General features: G+C 47.8%; 3 protein-coding genes across 5 annotated transcripts in view; 1 reads left to right on the top strand and 2 right to left on the bottom strand.

The window, feature by feature from the left end:
* MARS1 (methionyl-tRNA synthetase 1) overlaps positions 1-17032 on the top strand; it is a 27309-nt gene extending 10277 nt beyond the window's left edge. For 2 of the 3 annotated variants that reach the window (XM_071071560.1, XM_071071558.1), the window contains 13 exons: positions 1003-1204; positions 5546-5620; positions 12426-12596; positions 12736-12831; positions 12961-13078; positions 13473-13686; positions 15101-15232; positions 15332-15436; positions 15528-15714; positions 16293-16364; positions 16507-16530; positions 16621-16713; positions 16812-17032. In XM_071071560.1, the coding sequence (XP_070927661.1) occupies positions 1003-1204; positions 5546-5620; positions 12426-12596; positions 12736-12831; positions 12961-13078; positions 13473-13686; positions 15101-15232; positions 15332-15436; positions 15528-15714; positions 16293-16364; positions 16507-16530; positions 16621-16713; positions 16812-16958 (1636 nt within the window). In that variant the 3' untranslated portion in view covers positions 16959-17032. The remainder of the gene's footprint in view (positions 1-1002; positions 1205-5545; positions 5621-12425; positions 12597-12735; positions 12832-12960; positions 13079-13472; positions 13687-15100; positions 15233-15331; positions 15437-15527; positions 15715-16292; positions 16365-16506; positions 16531-16620; positions 16714-16811) is intronic. The other variant, XM_071071559.1, reaches the window with a different exon arrangement.
* On the bottom strand, positions 16970-18573 carry LOC105474105 (DNA damage inducible transcript 3). Its single transcript, XM_011728466.3, has 2 exons — positions 17648-18573; positions 16970-17559 (listed from the first exon to the last, which is right to left on the bottom strand). Exons 1-2 carry the CDS (start codon positions 17852-17854, stop codon positions 17188-17190), a joined length of 579 nt encoding a protein of 192 aa, XP_011726768.1. The 5' UTR covers positions 17855-18573; the 3' UTR covers positions 16970-17187.
* Positions 17647-21341, bottom strand: LOC139355321 (DDIT3 upstream open reading frame protein). Its single transcript, XM_011728467.2, has 3 exons — positions 21279-21341; positions 18580-18627; positions 17647-17803 (listed from the first exon to the last, which is right to left on the bottom strand). Exons 1-2 carry the CDS (start codon positions 21339-21341, stop codon positions 18586-18588), a joined length of 105 nt encoding a protein of 34 aa, XP_011726769.2. The 3' UTR covers positions 17647-17803; positions 18580-18585.

Below are 21341 nucleotides of genomic sequence, written 5' to 3'. Positions count from 1 at the left end.
GGCTGGGGCTGGGCGTGGTGGCTCACGCCTGTAATCCCAGACTTTGGGAGGTAGAGGCGGGCGGATCATGAGGTCAGGAGATCAAGACCATCCTGGCTAACATGGTGAAACCCCGTCTCTACTAAAAATACAAAAAACAAAAAAAACTGGGCGTGGTGGCCGGCACCGGTCGTCCCAGCTACTCCAGAGGCTGAGGCAGGAGAATGGTGTGAACCCGGGAGGTGGAGCTTACAGTGAGCCGAGATAGTGCCACTGCACTCAAGCCTTGATGACAGAGCGAGACTCTGTCTCAAAAAAAAAAAAGAGCTGGGTGTGGTGGCTCACGCCTGTAATCTCAGCACTTTGGGAGGAGGAGGCAGGTAGATCACGAGGTCAGGAGGTCAAGACCAGCCTGGCCAAGATGGTGAAACCCTGTCTCTACTAATAATACAAAAGTTAGCCAGGCCTGGTGGTGGGTACCTGTAATCCCAGATACTCGGGAGGCTGAGGCAGAGAATTGCTTGAACCCAGGAGGCGGAGGTTGCAGTGAGCTGAGATCGCGCCACTGCACTCCAGCCTGGGCAACAGAGCAAGACTCCGTCTCAAAACAAACAAAAAACCCCCAAAACTTTGCATAGTAGACAGGCCGCCAACTGATAGTGCTATGCAGTTTAGTTTAGCACTTGGACTGATTTAATTTTTAGGATATGTTAAAGAACAGACAGTCCTATCCTATTGGAGATTTTTGTTAATGAAAAATACAAAAGAGATAAATCTGTATTCAACAAAAGTAAATTCTAAAATGTTGAGGGGAGAGACTGTGTGGGCAGTTGGGGAATATGTGTGAGGGATCTGGGCTCGTCCAGTAAAACTCTCAAAAGATGAATAGATGGCCTTTTCCTTGAGGAGCCTTCTGCCCGATTTCTTTGTCACTGAGTTTGGGTCCCTAGTTGGAGTGGCAGGAAGAAGGGGTGCACCACATCTTCTGACTATCTCTTCCTGATTCCTGGCCTGCCTCACCAGAATTACCCAGGACATTTTCCAGCGGTTGCTGACACGAGGTTTTGTGCTGCAAGATACTGTGGAGCAACTGCGGTGTGAGCACTGTGCTCGCTTCCTGGCCGACCGCTTCGTGGAGGGTGTGTGTCCCTTCTGTGGCTATGAGGAGGCTCGGGGTGACCAGTGTGACAAGTGTGGCAAGCTCATCAATGCTGTCGAGCTTAAGGTGAGAGGAGGGTCTCCATGGGAGCCCGAAAGTAGACAGTCCTTATTCTTAAGGGACTCCCTTTTTGTCCCATTTAGGATTTTTATTTTAGCATTCTAGACCTTTGACCAGTGGCCCTTTCTGCCCCATCTCAGCAACTGATCATTTAGTTCATTTGAAAAATACCCCCTAGGCCGGGCGCGGTGGCTCACGCCTGTAATCCCAGCACTTTGGGAGGCCGAGGCGGGTGGATCACGAGGTCAGGAGATCGAGACCATCCTGGCTAACACGGTGAAATCCCGTGTCTACTAAAAATACAAAAAAATTAGCCGGGCGTGGTGGCGGGCGCCTGTAGTTCCAGCTACTCAGGAGGCTGAGGCAGGAGAATGGCCTGAACCTGGGCGGCGGAGCTTGCAGTGAGCAGAGATTGCACCACTACACTCTAGCCTGGGTGACAGTGAGACTCCGCCTCAGAAAAAAAAAAAAAAAGAAAGAAAAATACCCCCTGAGCACTTACTATGTGCTGAGCACTGTGCTAAGAAATGGACAAGTTGAGTTTCTTTTTTTTCTTTTTTTTTTTGAGGCGGAGTCTTGCTCTGTCGCCTGGGCTGGAGTGCAGTGGTGCAATCTCAGCTCACTGCAAGCTCCGCCTCCCGGGTTCACGCCATTCTCCTGCCTCAGCCTCCTGAGTAGCTGGGACTACAGGCACTGCCACCTCGCCCGGCTAGTTTTTTTTTTTTTGTATTTTTTAGTAGAGACGGGGTTTCACCATATTAGCCAGGATGGTCTCGATCTCCTGACCTCGTGATCCGCCCGTCTCGGCCTCCCAAAGTGCTGGGATTACAGGCTTGAGTCACCGCGCCCGGCCGACAAGTTGAGTTTCTATTTCCCAACCTTTGGTCTTGCATCACACCACCTGATCTACATTTGTTTAGACCCTTCTCTCTTCCATAAATACCTTCTCTTCTAGCCATTTGTTAATTTATTTCTTCATTCATTTATTCAACATACATTTTTTGAGTCCTTAGAATAGGCCAGTTACAATTCTGGGTGCTGGGGATATAGCAATGTACAAGACAGACTTTTATTTAGTATGGTTAGGAGACCAACACTAAATAAGGAAATGATATAGAATAAACTGCCAGGAAAATGTGATAGAGAGTGACTTCTGGGGGAATATTTAATTTAGGTAGATAGGGAAAGCCTTTCAGAGGCAGTAACATTTGAACTGAGAGTTTAACCAAAGAATTAGGAGCAAGCCAGGCAATAAGAGATTAAGGATGTTCTAAGCAGAAGGACTAGGAAATGCAAAGGCCATGAGGCAGCTAAGAGCTGAAAAGGCAGAATTGGCAAGGCCAGTGTAGCAGTAACACAGTGAGTGAGGAGGAGGGTAGACTGAGATGAGGTGGGGGTCAGGCAGGGGCCAGATCACCAGGGCCTATGAAGCCATTGTGGGAATTTAGATTTTATTCTGGTTGAATGACAAGCTGCTCTGTGAAAAATGGATGGCAGGGAAGTAAGAAAGAAAGTATGTTGAAGAGGCTGGGCATGGTGGCTCATACCTATAATGCCAGCAATTTGGGAGGCCAGGCCGGGTGGATCACTTGAAGCCACGAGTTTGAGACCAGCCTGGCTGTAACATGGCAACCCTGTCTCTACTAAAAATACAAAAATGGCCAGGTGCGGTGGCTCACGCCTGTAATCCCAGCACTTTGGGAGGCTGAGTTGGGCAGATCCCTTGAGGTCAGGAGTTCAAGACCAGCCTGGCCAACATGGTGAAACCCCGTCTCTACTAAAAAAATACAAAAATTATCTGGGTGTGGTGGCGGACCCCTGTAATCCCCGCTTCTTGGGAGGCTGAGGCTTGAGAATCACTTGAACCTGGGAGGCAGAAGTTGCAGTGAGCCGAGATTGCGCCACTGCACTCCAGCCTGGGTTACAAAGTAAGACTCTATCTAAAAAAAAAACAAAACAAAAACCACACACAAAAATTATCCAGGCCATGGTGGCACACACTTGTAATGCCAGCTACTTGGGAGGCTGAGGTAGGAGAATCTCTTGAACCTGGGAGGCGGAGGTTGCAGTGAGCCAAGATTGCCACTGTATTCCAGCCTGGGTGACAGAGCAAGACTGTCCTCCCTCCTCCAAAAAAAAAAAAAAAAAAAAAGTATGGAGAAGGATTTGGAGGCTACAAGGCTACAACCCAGAAATGGGATGATGGTGGCTTGCACTAGGTTAGTAGCACTAGAAATGGAAAATTAAAAAATAGACTTGAGGTATATTTTTGGAGGTAAACTCTACGGAGTTGGATAGACTGGAATTTGGGATGGTCAGGAAAAAGATTCCTTGTAGGTTTTTGGCCTGGGTAGATGGTAGTACCATCTGTGAACTTGAGTGAGGAGAACAGGCTTTCAGGTGGGATGCAGCCATACTGTTTGGGTTTGTTAAGCTTGAGATGCCTGTTAGATATCCAGGCAGAGAAGTTAGGTAGACAGTTGGATATTAGGCATATGGAGTTCAGGAGAGAGGTCCTGAGAGAATTATAATTTCTCACCTTCAAAAACTCAGATCAAAACTCACTTGGGGCCAGGTGTGGTGGCTCACACTTGTAATCCCAGGACTTTGGGAGGCTGAGGTGGGCGGATCACCTGAGGTCAGGAGTTCAGACCAGCCTGACCAACATGGCAAAACCCCACCTCTACTAAAAATACAAAAATTAGCTGGGTGTGGTGGTGTGTGCCTGTAATGCCAGCTACTAGGGAGGCTGAGGCAGGATAATCTCTTGAACCTGGGAGGTGGAGGTTTCAGTGAGCTGAGACTGTCACTGCACTCCAGCCTGGGTGACAGGGCGAGACTGTCTCAAAAAAAAAGCAACAACAAAAAAGCCAGGCACGGTGGCTCACGCCTATAATCCCAGCACTTTGGGAGGCTGAGGCGGGCAGATCAACCTCCATTAGCCATCACCCTTCCATGTTTATATAGTCAGTTTATGCCACACAAATAAATTTACTCTGTAAAGATCTACACTTGTTTATTTTTTGGTTTTTTTTTTTTTGTGAGATAGAGTTTTACTCTTGTTGCCCACGCTGGAGTGCAATGGCGCGATTGTGGCTCAGTGCAACCTCCACCACCCAGGTTCAAGCGATTCTCCTGCCTCAGCCTCCTGAGTAACTGGGATTACAGGCATGCACTACCAACCCTGGCTAAATTTTGTATTTTTAGTAGAGATGCGGTTTCACCGTGCTGGCCAGGCTGGATTTGAACTCCTGACTTCAGGTGTTCCACCTGCCTCAGCCTCCCAAAGTGTTGGAATTACAGGCCTGAGCCATGGTGCTTGGCCACACTTGTTTCTTTTTCTTTTTCTTTTTTTTGAGACGGAGTCTGCTCTGTCACCAGGCTGGAATGCGGTGGCACGATCTTGGCTCACTGCAACCTCCATCTCTCAGGTTCAAGCAATTCTCCTGCCTCAGCGTCCCGAGTAGCTGGGACTACAGGTGCATGCCACCACGCCCAGCTAATTTTTGTATTTTTAGTAGAGATGGGGTTTCACCATGTTGGCCAGGCTGGTCTCAATCTCTTGACCTCATGATCCCCCCGCCTCGGCCTCCTAAAATGCTGGAATTACAGGAGTGAGCCATCGTGCCTGGCCCACACTTGTTTCTTTTCTTTTTTTCTTTTTTTTTTTTTTTTTTTATTCTTTTGAGACGGAGTCTCGCTCTGTCGCCCAGGCTGGAGTGCTGTGGCTGGATCTCGGCTCACTGCAAGCTCCGCCTCCCGGGTTCACGCCATTCTCCTGCCTCAGCCTCCTGAGTAGCTGGGACTACAGGCGCCCGCCACCTCACCCGGCTAGTTTTTTGTATTTTTTAGTAGAGACGGGATTTCACCGTGTTAGCCAGGATGGTCTTGATCTCCTGACCTTGTGATCCGCCTATCTCGGCCTCCCAAAGTGCTGGGATTACAGGCTTGAGCCACCGCGCCCGGCCCACGCTTGTTTCTTATACAAGTCATCTCTCCCTCACTTGTAGCTTCCTCAAAGAGAGGGGCTGTGTTTTTACTTTGTCACTCCTTCCTCCCCTCACGCAGTCAAGTACAGTGCAGTGCTCTGTACCTAGCCTGTGCTCAGAGAATGCTTTTTCTACTCTGGTATGATGGGACAGAGATCTGAAACTCTGAGGAACAAATGGAGTTATACTGAGAAGATTTGAGTCTCGATGTTTAGAGCAGGCCACATAGTTTGGGGTGTGAGCATGAAGCTAAACTAGATGGCAGATTGAGGAGCTCATCCCTCTCTGCTCCTCCCCTTGCCTGGACCACTCCCCTGGCCTGCAGGCCTGATCTGTCCTCTGGAATTTTCCTTCGCAGAAGCCTCAGTGTAAAGTCTGCCGATCATGCCCCGTGGTGCAGTCGACCCATCACCTGTTTCTAGACCTGCCTAAGGTAAGTGAGCTTTTCTCTCTAACCTAGTTTTCAGGAGGCCTTTTCTGTCCCCTCTGCCTTAGCCACAGATACTGAGAGCAGATTACTCTTAAATGTTTTAAATTTCCATTAATAATTGTACATATTATTGTCAAGAGATGAAATAGATTAAAAGGCACAAAGTGAAAGCCCCAGGCCCACTTGCGAGAGGTATTTACTACTCATTTTCCTTTGTGTCTATTCAGAAATGTCATATGCATGTAAAAGTATTTTTATGTCTCTTTTTTCTTTTCTTTTTTTTTTTTTTAAGGGATAGGTTCTCACTCTGTCACCTAAGCTGGAATACAGTGGCATGATCATAGCTCACTGCAGCCTTGATCTCCTGGGACCAATCAATCCTCTCCCCTCAGCCTCCCAAGTACCATGCCTGACTGATTTTTTTTTTTTTTTTTTTTGAGACAGAGTTTCGCTTTTGTTGCCCAGGCTGGAGTGCAGTGGCACAAACTTGGCTCACTGCAACCTTTGCCTCCTGGGTTCAAGCGATTCTCCTGCGTTAGCCTCCAGAGTAGCTGGGATTACAGGCACCCCCGCCACCATGCCTGGCTAATTTTTGTATTTTTAGTAGAGACAGGTTTTTGCCATGTTGACCAGGCTGGTCTCGAACTCCTGACCTCAGGTGATCTGCCTGCCTCAGCCTCCCAGAGTGTTGGGATTACAGGCATGAGCCACCGCACTAGGCCACTTGACTAATTTTTAAAATGTTTTTGTAGAGATTGGTTCTCACTATGTTACCCAGGCTGGTGTCAAACTCTTGGGCTCAAGCAGTTTTCCTGCCTCTGCCTGCAAATGTGTTGGGATTACAAGCATGAACAACTGTGTCCAGCATTGACCTCCTTTTTTTTTTTTTTTTGAAGTGGAGCGTCTCTCTTGTTGCCCACGCTGGAGTGTAATGGCACAGTCTCGGCTCACTGCAACCTCTGCCTCCCAGGTTCAAGCAATTCCTCTGCCTCAGCCTCCCAAGTAGCTGGGATTACAGGCACCTGCCACCATGCCTGGCTAATTTTTGTATTTTTAGTAGAGACGGGGTTTCACCATGTTGGCCAGGCTGGTCTGGAACTCCTGACCTCAGGTGATCCGCCCACCTTAGCCTCCCAAAGTGCTGGGATTACAGGCGTGAGCCACCATGCCCAGCCTGACCTTCTTTTTAAAATACAGTGTTCCTCCTTCTGTACCCTGGGCTTGGAGAAAATAAAAAATAAAAAAAAATAGGCTGGGCACAGTGGCTCATCATGCTTGTAATCCTAACACTGTAGGAGGCTGAGGTGGGAGGATCTGTTGATGCCAGGAGTTGGAAACCAGCCTGGAAAACATAGTGAGACACTGTCTCTACAAAATAATCGAAAAATGAAAAATTAGCCAGGTATGGTGGTGCGATCCTGTAGTCTCAGCTATGTAAGAGGCTGAGGTGGGAGGATCATTTGAGCCCAGGAGTTTGACATTACAGGGAGCTGTGATTGTGCCACTACACTCCAGCCTGTGCAACAGAGTGAGACCCTATCTCTAAAGTATAAAAATATTAGGTCAGGCGCAGTGGCTCACGAGGCCGGATGCGGTGGCTTACGCCTATAATCCCAGCACTTTGGGAGGCCGAGTCCGGTGGATCACGAGGTCAGAAGATCGAGACCATCCTGGCTAACATGGTGAAACTCCGTCTCTACTAAAAATACAAAAAATTAGCCGGGCGTGGTGGCGAGCGCCTGTAGTCCCAGCTACTTGGGAGGTTGAGGCAGGAGAATGGCGTGAACCCGGGAGGTGGAACTGGCAGTGAGCCGAGATCGTGCCACTGCACTCTAACCTGGGTGACAGAGCAAGACTCCGTCTCAAAAAAAAAAAAATTAAATGCCACATGCAGTGACTCACGCCTATAATTCCATTACTTTGGGAGGCTGAGGCAGGAGGATTGCTTGAGCCCAGGGGTTTGAGACCAGCCTGAGCAACTTGGCAAGACCCTGACTCTACAAATGTGAAACAGTTATCCTGGCCTGGGCACAGTGGCTCACATGTTAATCCCAACACTTTGCAAAGTCTAGGTAGGTGGATGACTTGAGCCTAGGACTTTGAGACTAGCCTGGGCAACATGGTGAGACCCCATCTCTACAAAAAATACAAAAGTTAACTGGGCATGGTTGTGTGTGGCTGTAGTCCCGGCCATTCAGGAGGCTGAGGTGGGAAGATCCACCTGAGCCTGGGAAGGTTTGAGGCTGCAGTGAGTCGTGATTGAAACACTGCACTGCAGCTTGGGTGACAGAGTGAGACCCTGTCTCAAAAAAAAAAAAAAAGGAAGAAAAAAATTTAGCCAAATATGGTGGTACACATCTCTGGCCCCAGCTACTTAGGAGGCTAAGGTAGGAGGGTTGCCTTGAGCTGAGGAGCTGGAAGCTATAGTGAGCCATGATTGCACCACTCACTCCAGTCTGGGCAACAAAGTGAGACCCTATCTCAAAAATAAATAAATACATAGAATATAATAGTTCTCATGTTGGGTTTGTTGGGTGTTTCCTCTTGATTAGATTCAGGCTATGCATTCTTGGTCGGAATGCTACATAAATGACTGTGTCCTTTTCAGAGGCACATGATGGCCATCCCCTTCACTGGGAATCTTAACTTTGTTTGGTCAGGTGTTATTCAGTTTGTCCATTGTGTAATTACTATTTTCCCCATTGCAACTTATGAGCAGTCTGGGAATACACTTTATTTTTTTCTTTTCTTGAGATAGAGTCCTGCTCTGTCGCCCAGACTGGAGTGCAGCGGCATGATTTCAGCTCACTGCAACCTCCACCTCCCAAGTTCAAGTGATTCTCCTGTCTCAGCCTTCGAGTAGCTGGGATTATAGGCACATACCACCATACCTGGCTAATTTTTGTATTTTTAAGAGAGATGGGGTTTCATCATGTTGGCTAGGCTGGTCTCAAACTCCTGACCTCAAGTGATTCACTCGCCTTGGCCTCCCAAAGTGTTGGGATTACAGGCGTGAACCACCACACCCAGCCTTGTGGGAATCTACTTTAAGACAATGCAATACTTTGCTCTTCATGAACAAAATATTCCCTCTAAATTTAGCATTCATTGATAATTTTTGCCTTTATTATGGTGATTTTCCAACTCTACCACTACCCTCTATATTTATCCTTCTCCCTCCATTTATTTTTAAATTTAGTTAGCTGTTTATTATCAGTATGGACTCATGGATTCCTATTTTTTTCAACTTCTTATAATCCTTTCCTGTCCTAAATTTATTTTCATGTTCAAATTGTCACTTATTTCGTCAGTAGGAACGTATTCAAGGTGACTTCTCTGCTTTTGAGATCTCCCATCATTTTTTAAACCCTTCCTTAATTTGTGGCATAAAAAGATACTCTAGGTTCATCCGGTTCAGCCTTGAAATCAACTGTGTCACCAACCTTGAGTTTAATTTAGTAGGGAACAGTATTAGATACCGAAATCTAGGTGGTAGATGTGCTCATTGCTACTGGGTATCTTTGCTACTAGGACCTTTCAGCAAAGAGAGTTGGTATTTTTTTTTTGTTGTTGTTGTTGTTTGTTTGTTTGTTTTGAGACAGGGTCTCGCTGTCATCTAGGCTGGAGTGCAGTGGCACGATCTTGGCTCACTGCAACCTCTACCTCCTGGGTTCAAGCAATTCTCCTGCCTCAGCCTCCCAAGTAGCTGGGATCACAGGCACCTGCCACCACACCCAGCTAATTTTTTTTTGTATTTTTAGTAGAGACGGGGTTTCACCATGTTGACCAGGCTGATCTCCAACTCCTGACCTCAGGTGATCCACCTGCCTCAGCCTCCCAAAGTACTGGGATTACAGGCGTGAGCCATCGCGCCCGGCCAGTTGGTATTTATTTTAGGTTCACATGGACACCTGCAATTTCAGTCCATCCCCACAGAGTTCTTCATCACTTTCTCTTATTTATTTCATGTCTCTATCTACCTTCTTCCACTGTAAGTGTCCTGGTTCTCAATAAGCATCAGCACATTTACTTATTAGCTCAATCCTACAATACACCTAAAACCATTTCAGAATTGCTTTGCTGGTACATCTACAAAAAAAATAACCTATTAAAAAGAGTTTAGGTGGTTGGGCGCGGTGGCTCAAGCCTGTAATCCCAGCACTTTGGGAGGCCGAGACGGGCAGATCACGAGGTCAGGAGATCGAGACCATCCTGGCTAACATGGTGAAACCCCGTCTCTACTAAAAAATACAAAAAAACTAGCCGGGCGAGGTGGCGGGTGCCTGTAGTCCGAGCTACTCGGGAGGCTGAGGCAGGAGAATGGCGTAAACCCGGGAGGCGGAGCTTGCAGTGAGCTGAGATCCGGCCACTGCACTCCAGCCTGGGCGACAGAGCGAGACTCCGTCTAAAAAAAAACAAAGAGTTTAGGATTTGTTGGCAATCCTGATTCCTCCCCTAGACTAAGGGTATATAGTCAAGTGTGTTCAAACAAAATTTTTTTCTAGAGACAGGGTCTCTGTCATCCAGGCTGGAGTGCAGTGGCATAATCATAGCTCACTGCACCCTCAAACTCCCAGGCTCCAGTTATCCTTTTGCTTCAGCCTTCTGAGTAGTTGGGACTATAGGCGTGTACTACCATGCCTGGCTAATTAAAAAAAAATTTGGCCGGGCGTAGTGACTCAAGCCTGTAATCCCAGCACTTTGGGAGGCCAAGGCAGGTGGATCAAGAGATGGAGACCATCCTGGCCAACATGGTGAAACCTCACCTCCACTAAAAATACAAAAATTAACTGGGTCTGGTGGTACCCACCTGTAGTCCCAGCTACCTAGGAGGCTGAGGCAGGAGAATCGCTTGAACCTGGGGGTGGGGAGGTTGCAGTGAGCCAAGATCGTGCCACTGCACTCCAGCCTGGGCAGCTGAGCGAGACTCCATCTCAAAAAAAAAAAAGATTTTTTTTTTTGGTTGGGCACGCTGATTTACACCTGTAATCCCAATGCTTTGGGAAGCCGAGACTGGAGGATTGCTTGAGCCTGGGAGTTTGAGACCAGCCTGGGCAACAGAATGATACCCTACCTAAAAAAAAGAAAAAAAAAAAAAAAAAAAAAAATTTTTTTTTTTCTGTTTTGCACTTCCTCGGCTGGCCATGGTGGTTCATGCCTATAATTCCAGCACTTTTGGGAGGCTGAGGCAGGAGGATCGCTGGAAGCCAGGAGTTCAAGAATAGCCTGGGCAACAAAGCAAGACCCTGTCTCTATTAAAAAAAAGAAAAAATTGGTTGGGCACTGTGGCTTATGCCTGTAATTCCAACTTCCAACACTTTGGGAGGCTGAGGCGGGAGAATTGCTTGAGCCCAGGAGTTTGAGACCAGGGTGAGCAACTTGGTGAAACCCATTTCTACTGAAAATACAAAAATTAACCAGGTGTGGTGGCACGTGCCTGTTGTGCCAGCTACTCAAGAGGCTGAGGCGGAAGGATCACTTAAGCTCGGAAGGTTGAGGCTGCAGTGAGCCATGATGTGCCACTGTACTCCAGCCTGGGTGACAGTGAGACCCTGATATGGAGCAGATTACCACGTTCTCTGCACAAGAATGACATGCAAACTTGTGAAGTGTTCCATATTTTTAAAAATTAAAAAAAAAATTTTTTTTTAGGGATAGGATTTTGCTGTGTTGCCCAGGATGGTCATGAACTCCCATCCTCAAGTGATCCTCCTGCATCAGCCTTCAGAGTAGCTGGGATTAGGCTGGGCGTGGTGGCTCATGCCTGTAATCCCAGCACTTTGGGAGGCCGAGGTGGGTGGATCACGAGGTCAGGAGATCGAGACCATCCTGGCTAACACGGTGAAACTCCGTCTCTACTAAAAATACAAAAAATTAGCCGGGCGTGGTGGCAGGTGCCTGTAGTCCCAGCTACTCAGGAGGCGTGAACCTGGGAGGTGGAGCTTGCAATGAGCCGAGATCGTGCCACTGCACTCCAGTCTGGGAGACACAGCGAGACTCCGTCTCAAAACAAAAACAAAAACAAAAAACAGAGTAGGCCGGGCGCGGTGGCTCAAGCCTGTAATCCCAGCACTTTGGGAGGCCGAGACGGGCGGATCACGAGGTCAGGAGATTGAGACCATCCTGGCTAACACGGTGAAACCCCATCTCTACTAAAAAATACAAAAAACTAGCCGGGCGAGGTGGCGGGCGCCTATAGTCCCAGCTACTCGGGAGACTGAGGCAGGAGAATGGCGTGAACCCGGGAGGCGGAGCTTGCAGTGAGCTGAGATCCGGCCACTGCACTCCAGCCTGGGCGACAGAGGGAGACTCCGTCTCAAAAAAAAAAAAAAAAAAAAAAACAGAGTAGCTGGGATTACAGGCGCAAGCCACTGGCTGTGTGTTAAAAATCTAGTTAAGGCTGGGCATGGTGGCTCACAACTGTAGTCCCAGCCCTTTTGGAGGCTGAGGTGGGCAGATTGCTTGAGTTCAGGAGTTTAAGACCAGCCTGGGCAATGTGGCAAAACCCTGTTTCTACAATAGTTACAAAAATTAGTCTGACATGGTGGTGTGCACCTGTGGTCCCAGCTACTGGGGAGGATGAGGTAGGAGGATTGCTTGAGCCCAGGAGGTTTAGGCTGCAGTGAGCTGTGATTGTGATTGCACCACTGCACTCTAGTCTGGGCGACAGAACTAGATTCTGTCTCAAAAAAAAAAAAGTTATATATTGCCAAATTGTGCTCCAAAAAGGTTGTATGTGTTTATCCTTATGCTAACCATATACGAGACTTTCCTAAATCAACCCTCTTGTCTTTCTCCGTTATCTCAGCTGGAGAAGCGACTGGAAGAGTGGTTGGGGAGGACATTGCCTGGCAGTGACTGGACTCCCAATGCCCGGTTTATCACCCGCTCTTGGCTTCGAGATGGCCTTAAGCCACGCTGCATAACCCGAGACCTCAAATGGGGAACCCCTGTACCCTTAGAAGGTTTTGAAGACAAGGTAAAAACCCTTTTTTATTCATATCATTCAGCCTTGGTGTTGAGACCCTGGGCTAGCAGAATAGACTGCTGATTATGTCTTGTTTCAGTTTGAGACTTTGGATTGGTCCCTAACATGTTTACCTCCTCCTGACCTCCAGGTATTCTATGTCTGGTTTGATGCCACTATTGGCTATTTGTCCATCACAGCCAACTACACAGACCAGTGGGAGAGATGGTGGAAGAACCCAGAGCAAGTGAGCAGTTCTTGGTTAGGCTGTGCATGGGGAGGGTAGGCGGTAGGGTATGGGTCTTAGGGTTGGGTGTCTGGTCTCCTGGCCTTTGAAGAAGGTCTCAGGAAATCTCTCCTAACTACATTCCCTTAGGTGGACCTATATCAGTTCATGGCCAAAGACAATGTTCCTTTCCATGGCATAGTCTTTCCTTGCTCAGCCCTAGGAGCTGAGGATAACTATACCTTGGTCAGCCACCTCATTGCTACAGGTAAGTACCCTGGAAGACTACTGATGGGGTGTTCATAGGAAATGAGGGTTGAGGCAGTACTTGGAAAAAGATCTTAGAGAGCTGCTGTCTTGAGTTAGGAGTTGAGATGAAATAGGAAATAATTAAAATGAGAACTCAACCTAGAGAAATGAAACAAGAACCTGAAGAAAGCAAAAGTCCAAAGCTAAAACTCTGTAGTAGATACAAGCAAAGACAAAAAAGGGCCAGAATGGATAGGAAAGGACTCCCAAAATCTGAGCATACCAGCCCCTTAAGGAGAAATGTTGCTAGACAACCATAGTTGAGGTTAGAAAGAGGAAAGAAGGAAGAGTTAGTGGGCTAGAGAGGGGAAGGATGTGATTTGAGCAGATAGTTCTCATTCTCCTCTGTCCAGAGTACCTGAACTATGAGGATGGGAAATTCTCTAAGAGCCGGGGTGTGGGAGTGTTTGGGGACATGGCCCAGGACACAGGGATCCCTGCCGACATCTGGCGCTTCTATCTGCTGTACATTCGGCCTGAGGGCCAGGACAGTGCTTTCTCCTGGACGGACCTGCTGCTGAAGAATAATTCTGAGCTGCTTAACAACCTGGGCAACTTCATCAACAGGTGGGAATTGGTAAGGGGTCAGAGTTAGCAGTGAGCTGGGGTGGGGCTCATTTTCCCTCAGGAGATGGGAATGTGGAGAGAACTAGAAAATGGGCAGGAGGCTGTGAGGACAGTGTGGAAAGTTGATTTCTATTAATTGGGATCTGTTCCTAGCACATATGAGGCTATGTATGCTTGATGGAACAGTTAACTATAGAGATGTGATTTAGCAAAGTTGGTTATAAAGTGGGTTTTTGTAAATTGTGTTCTTACTACTGTTCTTTGTAGAATTGAAGATGTATTCTCTCCTAGCAAAATAGTTCACCTGCAGATCATTGAAAACTTTGGCCGAAGAAAGGGGTTATTTTGGTGTGGGGGTAGGAGGCTTCTGTGGGCTGGGCATGGTGCCTTACGTCTGTAATCCCAGCACTTTGGGAGGCCAAGGCAGGAGGATCACTTGAGGCCAGGACTTGCCTGACTGACATAATGAGTCTCCCATTTCTACAAAAATAATCAGCCAGGCGTGGTGGCGCACACCTGTAGTCCCAGCCACTCAGGATGCTGAGATGGGATGGTCTCTTGAGCTCGAGAGATTGAGGCTGCAGTGGAGCAGTGCTTGTACCCCTGCACTCCAGCCTTGGCAAAAGAGGGAGATCCTGTCTCAAAAAAAAAAAAAAAAAGACTTCTGCTATACTCAGAGTTTTTGTTACCTTAGGCTCACATTCTATCATTGGTGCCTATCTCAGCTCTTCTGCAATCTAAAGCAGTATCCTCCGTAGCTTAGGATTCTTTCGTCACGCTCTCTGAACCCTGGACCCTTATAGGTCAGTCCTGCTACTCACTTTCAGGTTTGGTCATTAACCACATTTAATAAATAGTCCTTACCTACAGGAGTTCGAGACCAGCCTGGCCAACCTGGTGAAACCCTGTCTCCACTAAAAATACAAAAATTAGCCGAGCATGGTGGCGCACATCTGTAATCCCACCTACTCGGGAGGCTGAGGCAGGAGAATCACCTGAACCCGGGAGGCAGATTGCAGTGTGCCAAGATCATGCCACTGTGCTCCAGCCTGGGCAACAGAGCGAGACTCCTCAAAGAAAAAAAAAAGTCCTTACCTAGAGTATTTGTTTGATAGCAATTAACACATATTTCAGCTTGGTGATTTTGAGTAATGACTTCTTAAAAATAAGAAATAGAGTTGTTTAACTTAATCAGGTTTTTTTATGTGCAGAGTCACATTCTTAGGGGAGAGACAGAGTAAATAATTCATTTGTTAAGCCTTGTCTACTGGCTTAAGGGAGCCAGGAGTTACCTGTTCTAGGCAGGAATCCTGAGAGAATGTACAGTTGTGGAAATGGGGTCAAATTCTAAGGAGGAGAGTGGATAATAACTTCCCCTCTTTTTTCCACTTCTCCTTTCCTACTCCCAACCAAGAGCTGGGATGTTTGTGTCTAAGTTCTTTGGGGGCTATGTGCCTGAGATGGTGCTCACCCCTGATGATCAGCGCCTGCTGGCCCATGTCACCCTGGAGCTCCAGCACTATCACCAGCTGCTTGAGAAGGTTCGGTAAGTAACTGACATCTCTGTCTCATCTGCTGGTGTGTTGAGAGCCTTGTATGGGTCCCTGTAGGACATTACACCTTGGCCTGCTTCCTCCCTTCCCAGGATCCGGGATGCCTTGCGCAGTATCCTCACCATATCTCGACATGGCAACCAATACATTCAGGTAAATGAGCCCTGGAAGCGGATTAAAGGCAGTGAGGCTGACAGGTAGGTAAGCGGGGAGGGTTGGCTAAAGGAATAAAGTGGCTTGTAAGCTGTATCCTCTTGGAGGTCTTGACTAATATCTCTTCTTCCTCAGGCAACGGGCAGGCACAGTGACTGGCTTGGCAGTGAATATAGCTGCCTTGCTCTCTGTCATGCTTCAGCCTTACATGCCCACGGTTAGTGCCACAATCCAGGCCCAGCTGCAGCTCCCACCTCCAGCCTGCAGTATCCTGCTGACAAACTTCCTGTGTACCTTACCAGCAGGACACCAGATTGGCACAGTAGGTGGAAGAGCCAGCCTGTCTTAAAATTGACACTTTTGCTATGCAGCTTTTGGAGTGGGTGAGAGAAGACCTAACATCTCTCCAGTGTTACTTTGGTCATGGGACTCAAGTTTCTGATATAAAGTCCTTGGTAGTCATTCACAAGTTCAGAATTATCTGTACATCCTCATTGTTCTTCATGCCAGAAACCAGAACCTGGCACACAAAACTAACTGGTAAACAGATATTTGAAGAAACACTGGTCACCTAGTCTCCACAATGCTAGCAGATAGTGGGCAGTGAAAAAGAGGAAATAGCCATTTCCTCTTTGACACAAAATGAAAAAGTAAGTACATCGCTAAACTTCTGGATCAGCCTTGCATCCTTAGAGCGCTTAAAGAATCTGTCCCTATAAATTATTTGGGGTTTCATAGGGAAAGCTACCGCTGATTTCCTAAAATCAGCAGATATTAGCTTAGTGTTATGCTCCTTCTTTCTAAAATATATCAGAGATTGGGGTTGGAGAGGTCATCTGTATAGTCCGGTAGAGGCTGTATCTAATCAGCAGATGTTTCTGGAACTTTTTTTTTTTACAGGTCAGTCCCTTGTTCCAAAAATTGGAAAATGACCAGATTGAAAGTTTAAGGCAGCGCTTTGGAGGGGGCCAGGTGAGAAAAGCTAAAGGCTGTGCCCTCGCTCCACAACAGCCACAGCATCACTTCCTTAATTTCCCTAAGTAGTCCTCACCCATCACTCTTTCCATCTTTTGGCCCTGCTGCTTCCTCACTTAGTTTTTCTTTCCTGTCTTAGCTAGAAGAGACCTTCGACTTAAAGGTAATCACCTTTCCCTCTGAGATGCTGTATAAAACTGGAGGTTAGGGGATATTTATGGTTGCTGGTGCTAACTTTGTTGTTGTCCTCCAGGCAAAAACATCCCCAAAGCCAACAGTTATAGAGACTGTTACAACAGCCGGGCCACAGCAGATACAAGCGCTGATGGATGAAGTGACAAAACAAGTATGCAGCTTAAGCCCTGTGGGAGACTGGACAAGCTGAATCCTAAATAGATCTTTTTCTTGCCTCACTGTTACCCTTCCCACCCCCCTTTATCTTAGGGCAACATTGTCCGAGAACTGAAAGCACAAAAGGCAGACAAGAACCAGGTTGCTGCAGAGGTGGCGAAACTCTTGGATCTAAAGAAACAGTTGGCTGTAGCTGAGGGGAAACCCCCTGAAGCCCCTAAAGGCAAGAAGAAAAAGTAAAAGACCTTGGCTCATAGAAAGTCACTTTAATAGATATGGACAGTAATAAATAAATGTACAATCTCTATATACAAGCTGAGACCGTTTCCTTTTGTCTACTCCAAGCCTTCCCCCTGAATATGTGGGATTGAGGGTCACATCATTGGCACTAGTGAGAGGGTGGTCAGTAGCCATTTGTGGGAAAGGTGGGTAGTGTGGCCCAAGTGGAGTACTGATGCTCCCCAATTGTTCATGCTTGGTGCAGATTCACCATTCGGTCGATCAGAGCTCGACGAGTCGCCTCTACTTCCCTGGTCAGGCGCTCGATTTCCTGCTTGAGCCGTTCATTCTCTTCAGCTAGCTGTGCCACTTTCCTTTCATTCTCCTGTTCTTTCTCCTTCATGCGCTGCTTTCCAGCCCGGGCTGGGGAATGGCCACTCTGTTTCCGTTTCCTGGTTCTCCCTTGGTCTTCCTCCTCTTCCTCCTGAGCCAGGGAGCTCTGACTGGAATCTGGAGAGCGAGGGCTCTGGGAGGTGCTTGTGACCTCTGTTGGTTCTGGCTCCTCCTCAGTCAGCCAAGCCAGCGAAGCAGGGTCAAGAGTGGTAAAGGTTTTTGATTCTTCCTTCAAGGAAATGAGGAAAGGGAACGTAGATATTAATTGAGAAGGAAAAGGTAACATCCCCCTTTAGCTTTAGGCCTAGCATTCTTACCTCTTCATTTCCAGGAGGTGAGACATAGGTACCCCCATTTTCGTCTGAAGACAGGACCTCTTGCAGGTCCTCATACCAGGCTTCCAGCTCCCAGCTGGACAGTGTCCCGAAGGAGAAAGGCAATGACTCAGCTGCCATCTCTGCAGTTGGATCAGTCTGGAAAAGCACATTTGCAGGGTAATGGGGAGTGGCTGGAACAAGCTCCATGTAGCAAACAGTCTATGCCACAGGTTGGCAAGCTGGTCTGATGCCTGTTTTTGTAGGTAAAGTTGTATTGGAATACAGCCACATCTGTTTATTTACATACTGTTTATGGCTGCTTTGGTGCTACAGTGGCAGAGATGAAGAGTCATGCTAGAGACCATAGGGCTCTTAACATCTAAAATATTTATTATCCTGCCCTTTAAAATTTATCAACTCCTAGTTAATATTCCCTCCTTGCTTTTGCCCAGGACTTGAAGAAGCAAAGTGCCTGGATATCCATGCTTAGGGGATCTGGAAGACTAGTCAAATTCCTGTCCCCATCAAGGTTAGGCTGAGCTGAAGGACTATTTCCCTGAGCTCCCCACACAGGAGAAGGGAGCACAAATGACCTGGTAATTGCTCCTGGAAACTATCAATAGAGTTTGCAAGTGGGACTGAAGACTAGTGAAAGTTTAACCCTGACTGAAGACTGGTAAGGCAAACCAGTTGTCTTTGTTGGGGCTTTCTTTGAGGACCATCTTTCCATTAGGACATTCTTTAAGAAAAGTGGTTTGCTCACCTTGTAGGAGCAAGCCAGGAGAATAGACAGCCTGATAGCAAAAGCTTGCTCAAATTCAAACCCTCCTTTCCCACCTTCTCTAGGTCTTTTCATAATCTCTTAGGGTCTCAGCAAAAGGAGGCTAAGCAGCATCTCTTAGGACTTGGTTTTGGGAAAGGGTTAAGTTTACCTGCTTTCAGGTGTGGTGATGTATGAAGATACACTTCCTTCTTGAACACTGTAGGCAACAAAGAGAAATGTTAGCCATTTTTGGAAGGGGGAGAGGCAACTTAACTTTTTCTTTTCTTTTGAGACGGAGTCTCTGTTGCCAGGCTGGAGTGCAGTGGCGCAATCTCGGCTCACTGCAACCTCTGCCTCCAGGGTCAAGCGATTCTTCTGCCTCAACCTCCCAAGTAGCTGGGACTACAGGTGCGTACCACCGTGCCCAGCTAATTTTTGTGTTTTTAGTAGAGATGGGGTTTCACTGTGTTGGCCAGGATGGTCTCCATCTCTTGACCTTGTGATCCACTCGCCTCCCAAAGTGCTGGGATTATAGGCGTGAGCCACCATGCTGGGCCCTTATTTTTCTTTTATCTCCAGCCTCCTACTGGTCCGTCCGTCCTTCTGGTCTTGTGGGGTATGCATACTTGGTCCCTGTAGCCATTTCCAAGGGCAGAAGAGGGCCTGACTTTATTTTTAGTTGCTGACATTTGTAGTCCTGGTTACATAATAGCAAAGTTCTGGCCAACTCAGCTTTCTCTAAATTCAAGGCAGGCCTTAAACCTGCCAGGGTAAAGACTAAACTATAGGGAAGGGAACAAATCGTAGCATTTTCCTAACTCCATTCCCACACTGACATCCTGTAGCATTTTCCTAACTCCATTCCCACACTGACATCCTCCAAATGTGTATTTCCAGTCTGGACCTCTTCCAGAACTTCCGACTCTGCTGTCTACTGCCTACTTGCCATTTCTTTTTCAATGTCTAATAGGCACCTAAGACTATGTGCAAACTTGTTGATTTTCCCCTTCCAAGGTCATCCCCATCTCAGATGACAACTCTAGTTGCTTAAGCTAAAAATCTTGGTATCATCCTTCATTCCTCTTCTCTCACACCCTGCAATCCAAAGTACTAGCAAATTTTAACTTTTTTTTTTTTTTTTTTTGAGACGGGTCTCCCTCTTTTTGCCTAGGCTAGAGGGCAGTGGCGCAATCTCCGCTCTGCAACCTTTGCCTCCTGGGTTCAAGCGATTCTCCTGCCTCAGCCTCCTGAGTAGCTGGGATTACAGGCATGCACTACCATGCCTGGCTGATTTTTGTATTTTTAGTAAAGATGGGGTTTCACCATGTTGGCCAGGCTGGTCTTGAACTCCTGACTTCGTGTGATCCACTCCTCTGGTCTCCTAAAGTGCTGGGATTACAGGCATGAGCCACCATGCCCGGCCCTTAACTCATTCTTTAAAAATGAGTTTTTAAAACTTTGCTTAGAAGAATCTAAACACCTCTAATTCCATTCTTTCCAATCTAGATCAATTCACCACCATCTCTCAATTACTGCAGAAACTTCCTGATTGCAGAAGGTCTTCCCATTTCTTCTCTTGCCACCCCTCCGTAAGTCTATTCACCATACAGCAGCCTGAGTGAACCTTTTAAAACAGGTCATTCCTCTGCTCAAAACTCTCCAGTGACTTCCTATGTCATGTCAGGGAAGTCATTGGAGGGTTTTGAGAGGAGGAATTACCTAAGGTAATTCCTGACCACCTGATGTAACACAGTAACCTCCATCCTGAACATTCTCCATTCCTTTCTCTGCTTTAGCTTTCTCCATGGCACTTATATTTTGTTTACTGTAGGCCTCCCACTGAGATGATTTTTTCCTCTTGCTCACGGATGTTCCCTGAGCCCCAAACTGTTTGGCACACAGTAGGTCCTCATTAAGTATTTGTTAAGAATGAATGAATTCCCCCCAATCTCTCTTATAGGGAAGGGGCAGACGCAGAGTGGCAGCTGCCGATCCCTAGGGACTGGAGATGCAATATTGCCCGAAATATTTCTCTGCAGGGCTGTCCTCCCTGGGGAACCCTCCCTTGCCTTCCAGTGTGTGGGACTTGGCTTTCATCAGCAGTGGAGCCTCAGGTCAGAAGGCTGCAGAGCCAAACGGGGCTGGCCTGATGCAATGGTTACACAGAGATTAGCTGGGAGACAGGACCGGGTTAAAGAGGCAGGGACTAATCCCGAGGGAAGGACGATACCCTGGGGAGACCCCAAATGGCCTCCTACACTTAAGAGATCCAGGCTGCTCTCTTGTGCGGGAGGCCCAGAGACCTCTATGGCAAAGGGAAAACACACCGCTCCCTGTCCATCGGCACCCCTCCCAAAGGCTTGTGTCAAGGTTCCCCTTTCAGCCCTGCAGGGTCCAGTAGCCCCAGCTACCGAGGTGGCCATGCTGACACCAGAGACGCTGAGACTGAGACAGGATTGGGGGTAGGGTAGGGAGAAGGCCGATGGTGGCGAACGGGCGGAAACGGCTTGAGCTATGGTAACTCAGTCTTAGAGCGGGGGTGTGTCCTGCTGCCTCCCCGCGGACAGGCCTAACGAGGTGGCCTGAAGTTGGCTACGGGAGAGAATGAATTTCCCTAGGGCAGCCGAGGTCCCTTTGCCCAGCAGCACAGAGCAGGGCCCATGCTCCGGCTCCGGGCAGGGGTGGAGAGACGCTGTCGTCCGAAGCAATGGGGGTTTGTAAGCACCACCCCAGAATAAGGGACTCTCCCCATTCCTCTCTCGGACGGTCCCTGACTTCACTGTGGAGGCGTGAGGCCAATCCTAAAGAGCGGATGCCCCAACTCTGAGGAGACGGGAGGGTAAAGGGCAGATGGGAGTCAGTACTCGCCTCTCTCCTCAGGTTCCAGCTCTGATTTTGGCTCTGTCGCTGCCACCCGCTCATCTTCAACAT

This window comes from Macaca nemestrina, chromosome 10, assembly GCF_043159975.1.
Source record: "Macaca nemestrina isolate mMacNem1 chromosome 10, mMacNem.hap1, whole genome shotgun sequence".
NCBI lineage: Eukaryota > Metazoa > Chordata > Mammalia > Primates > Cercopithecidae > Macaca > Macaca nemestrina.
The sequence above is the reverse complement of the archived record's forward strand: the minus strand, read 5'-3'. Positions and strand labels throughout refer to the sequence as shown.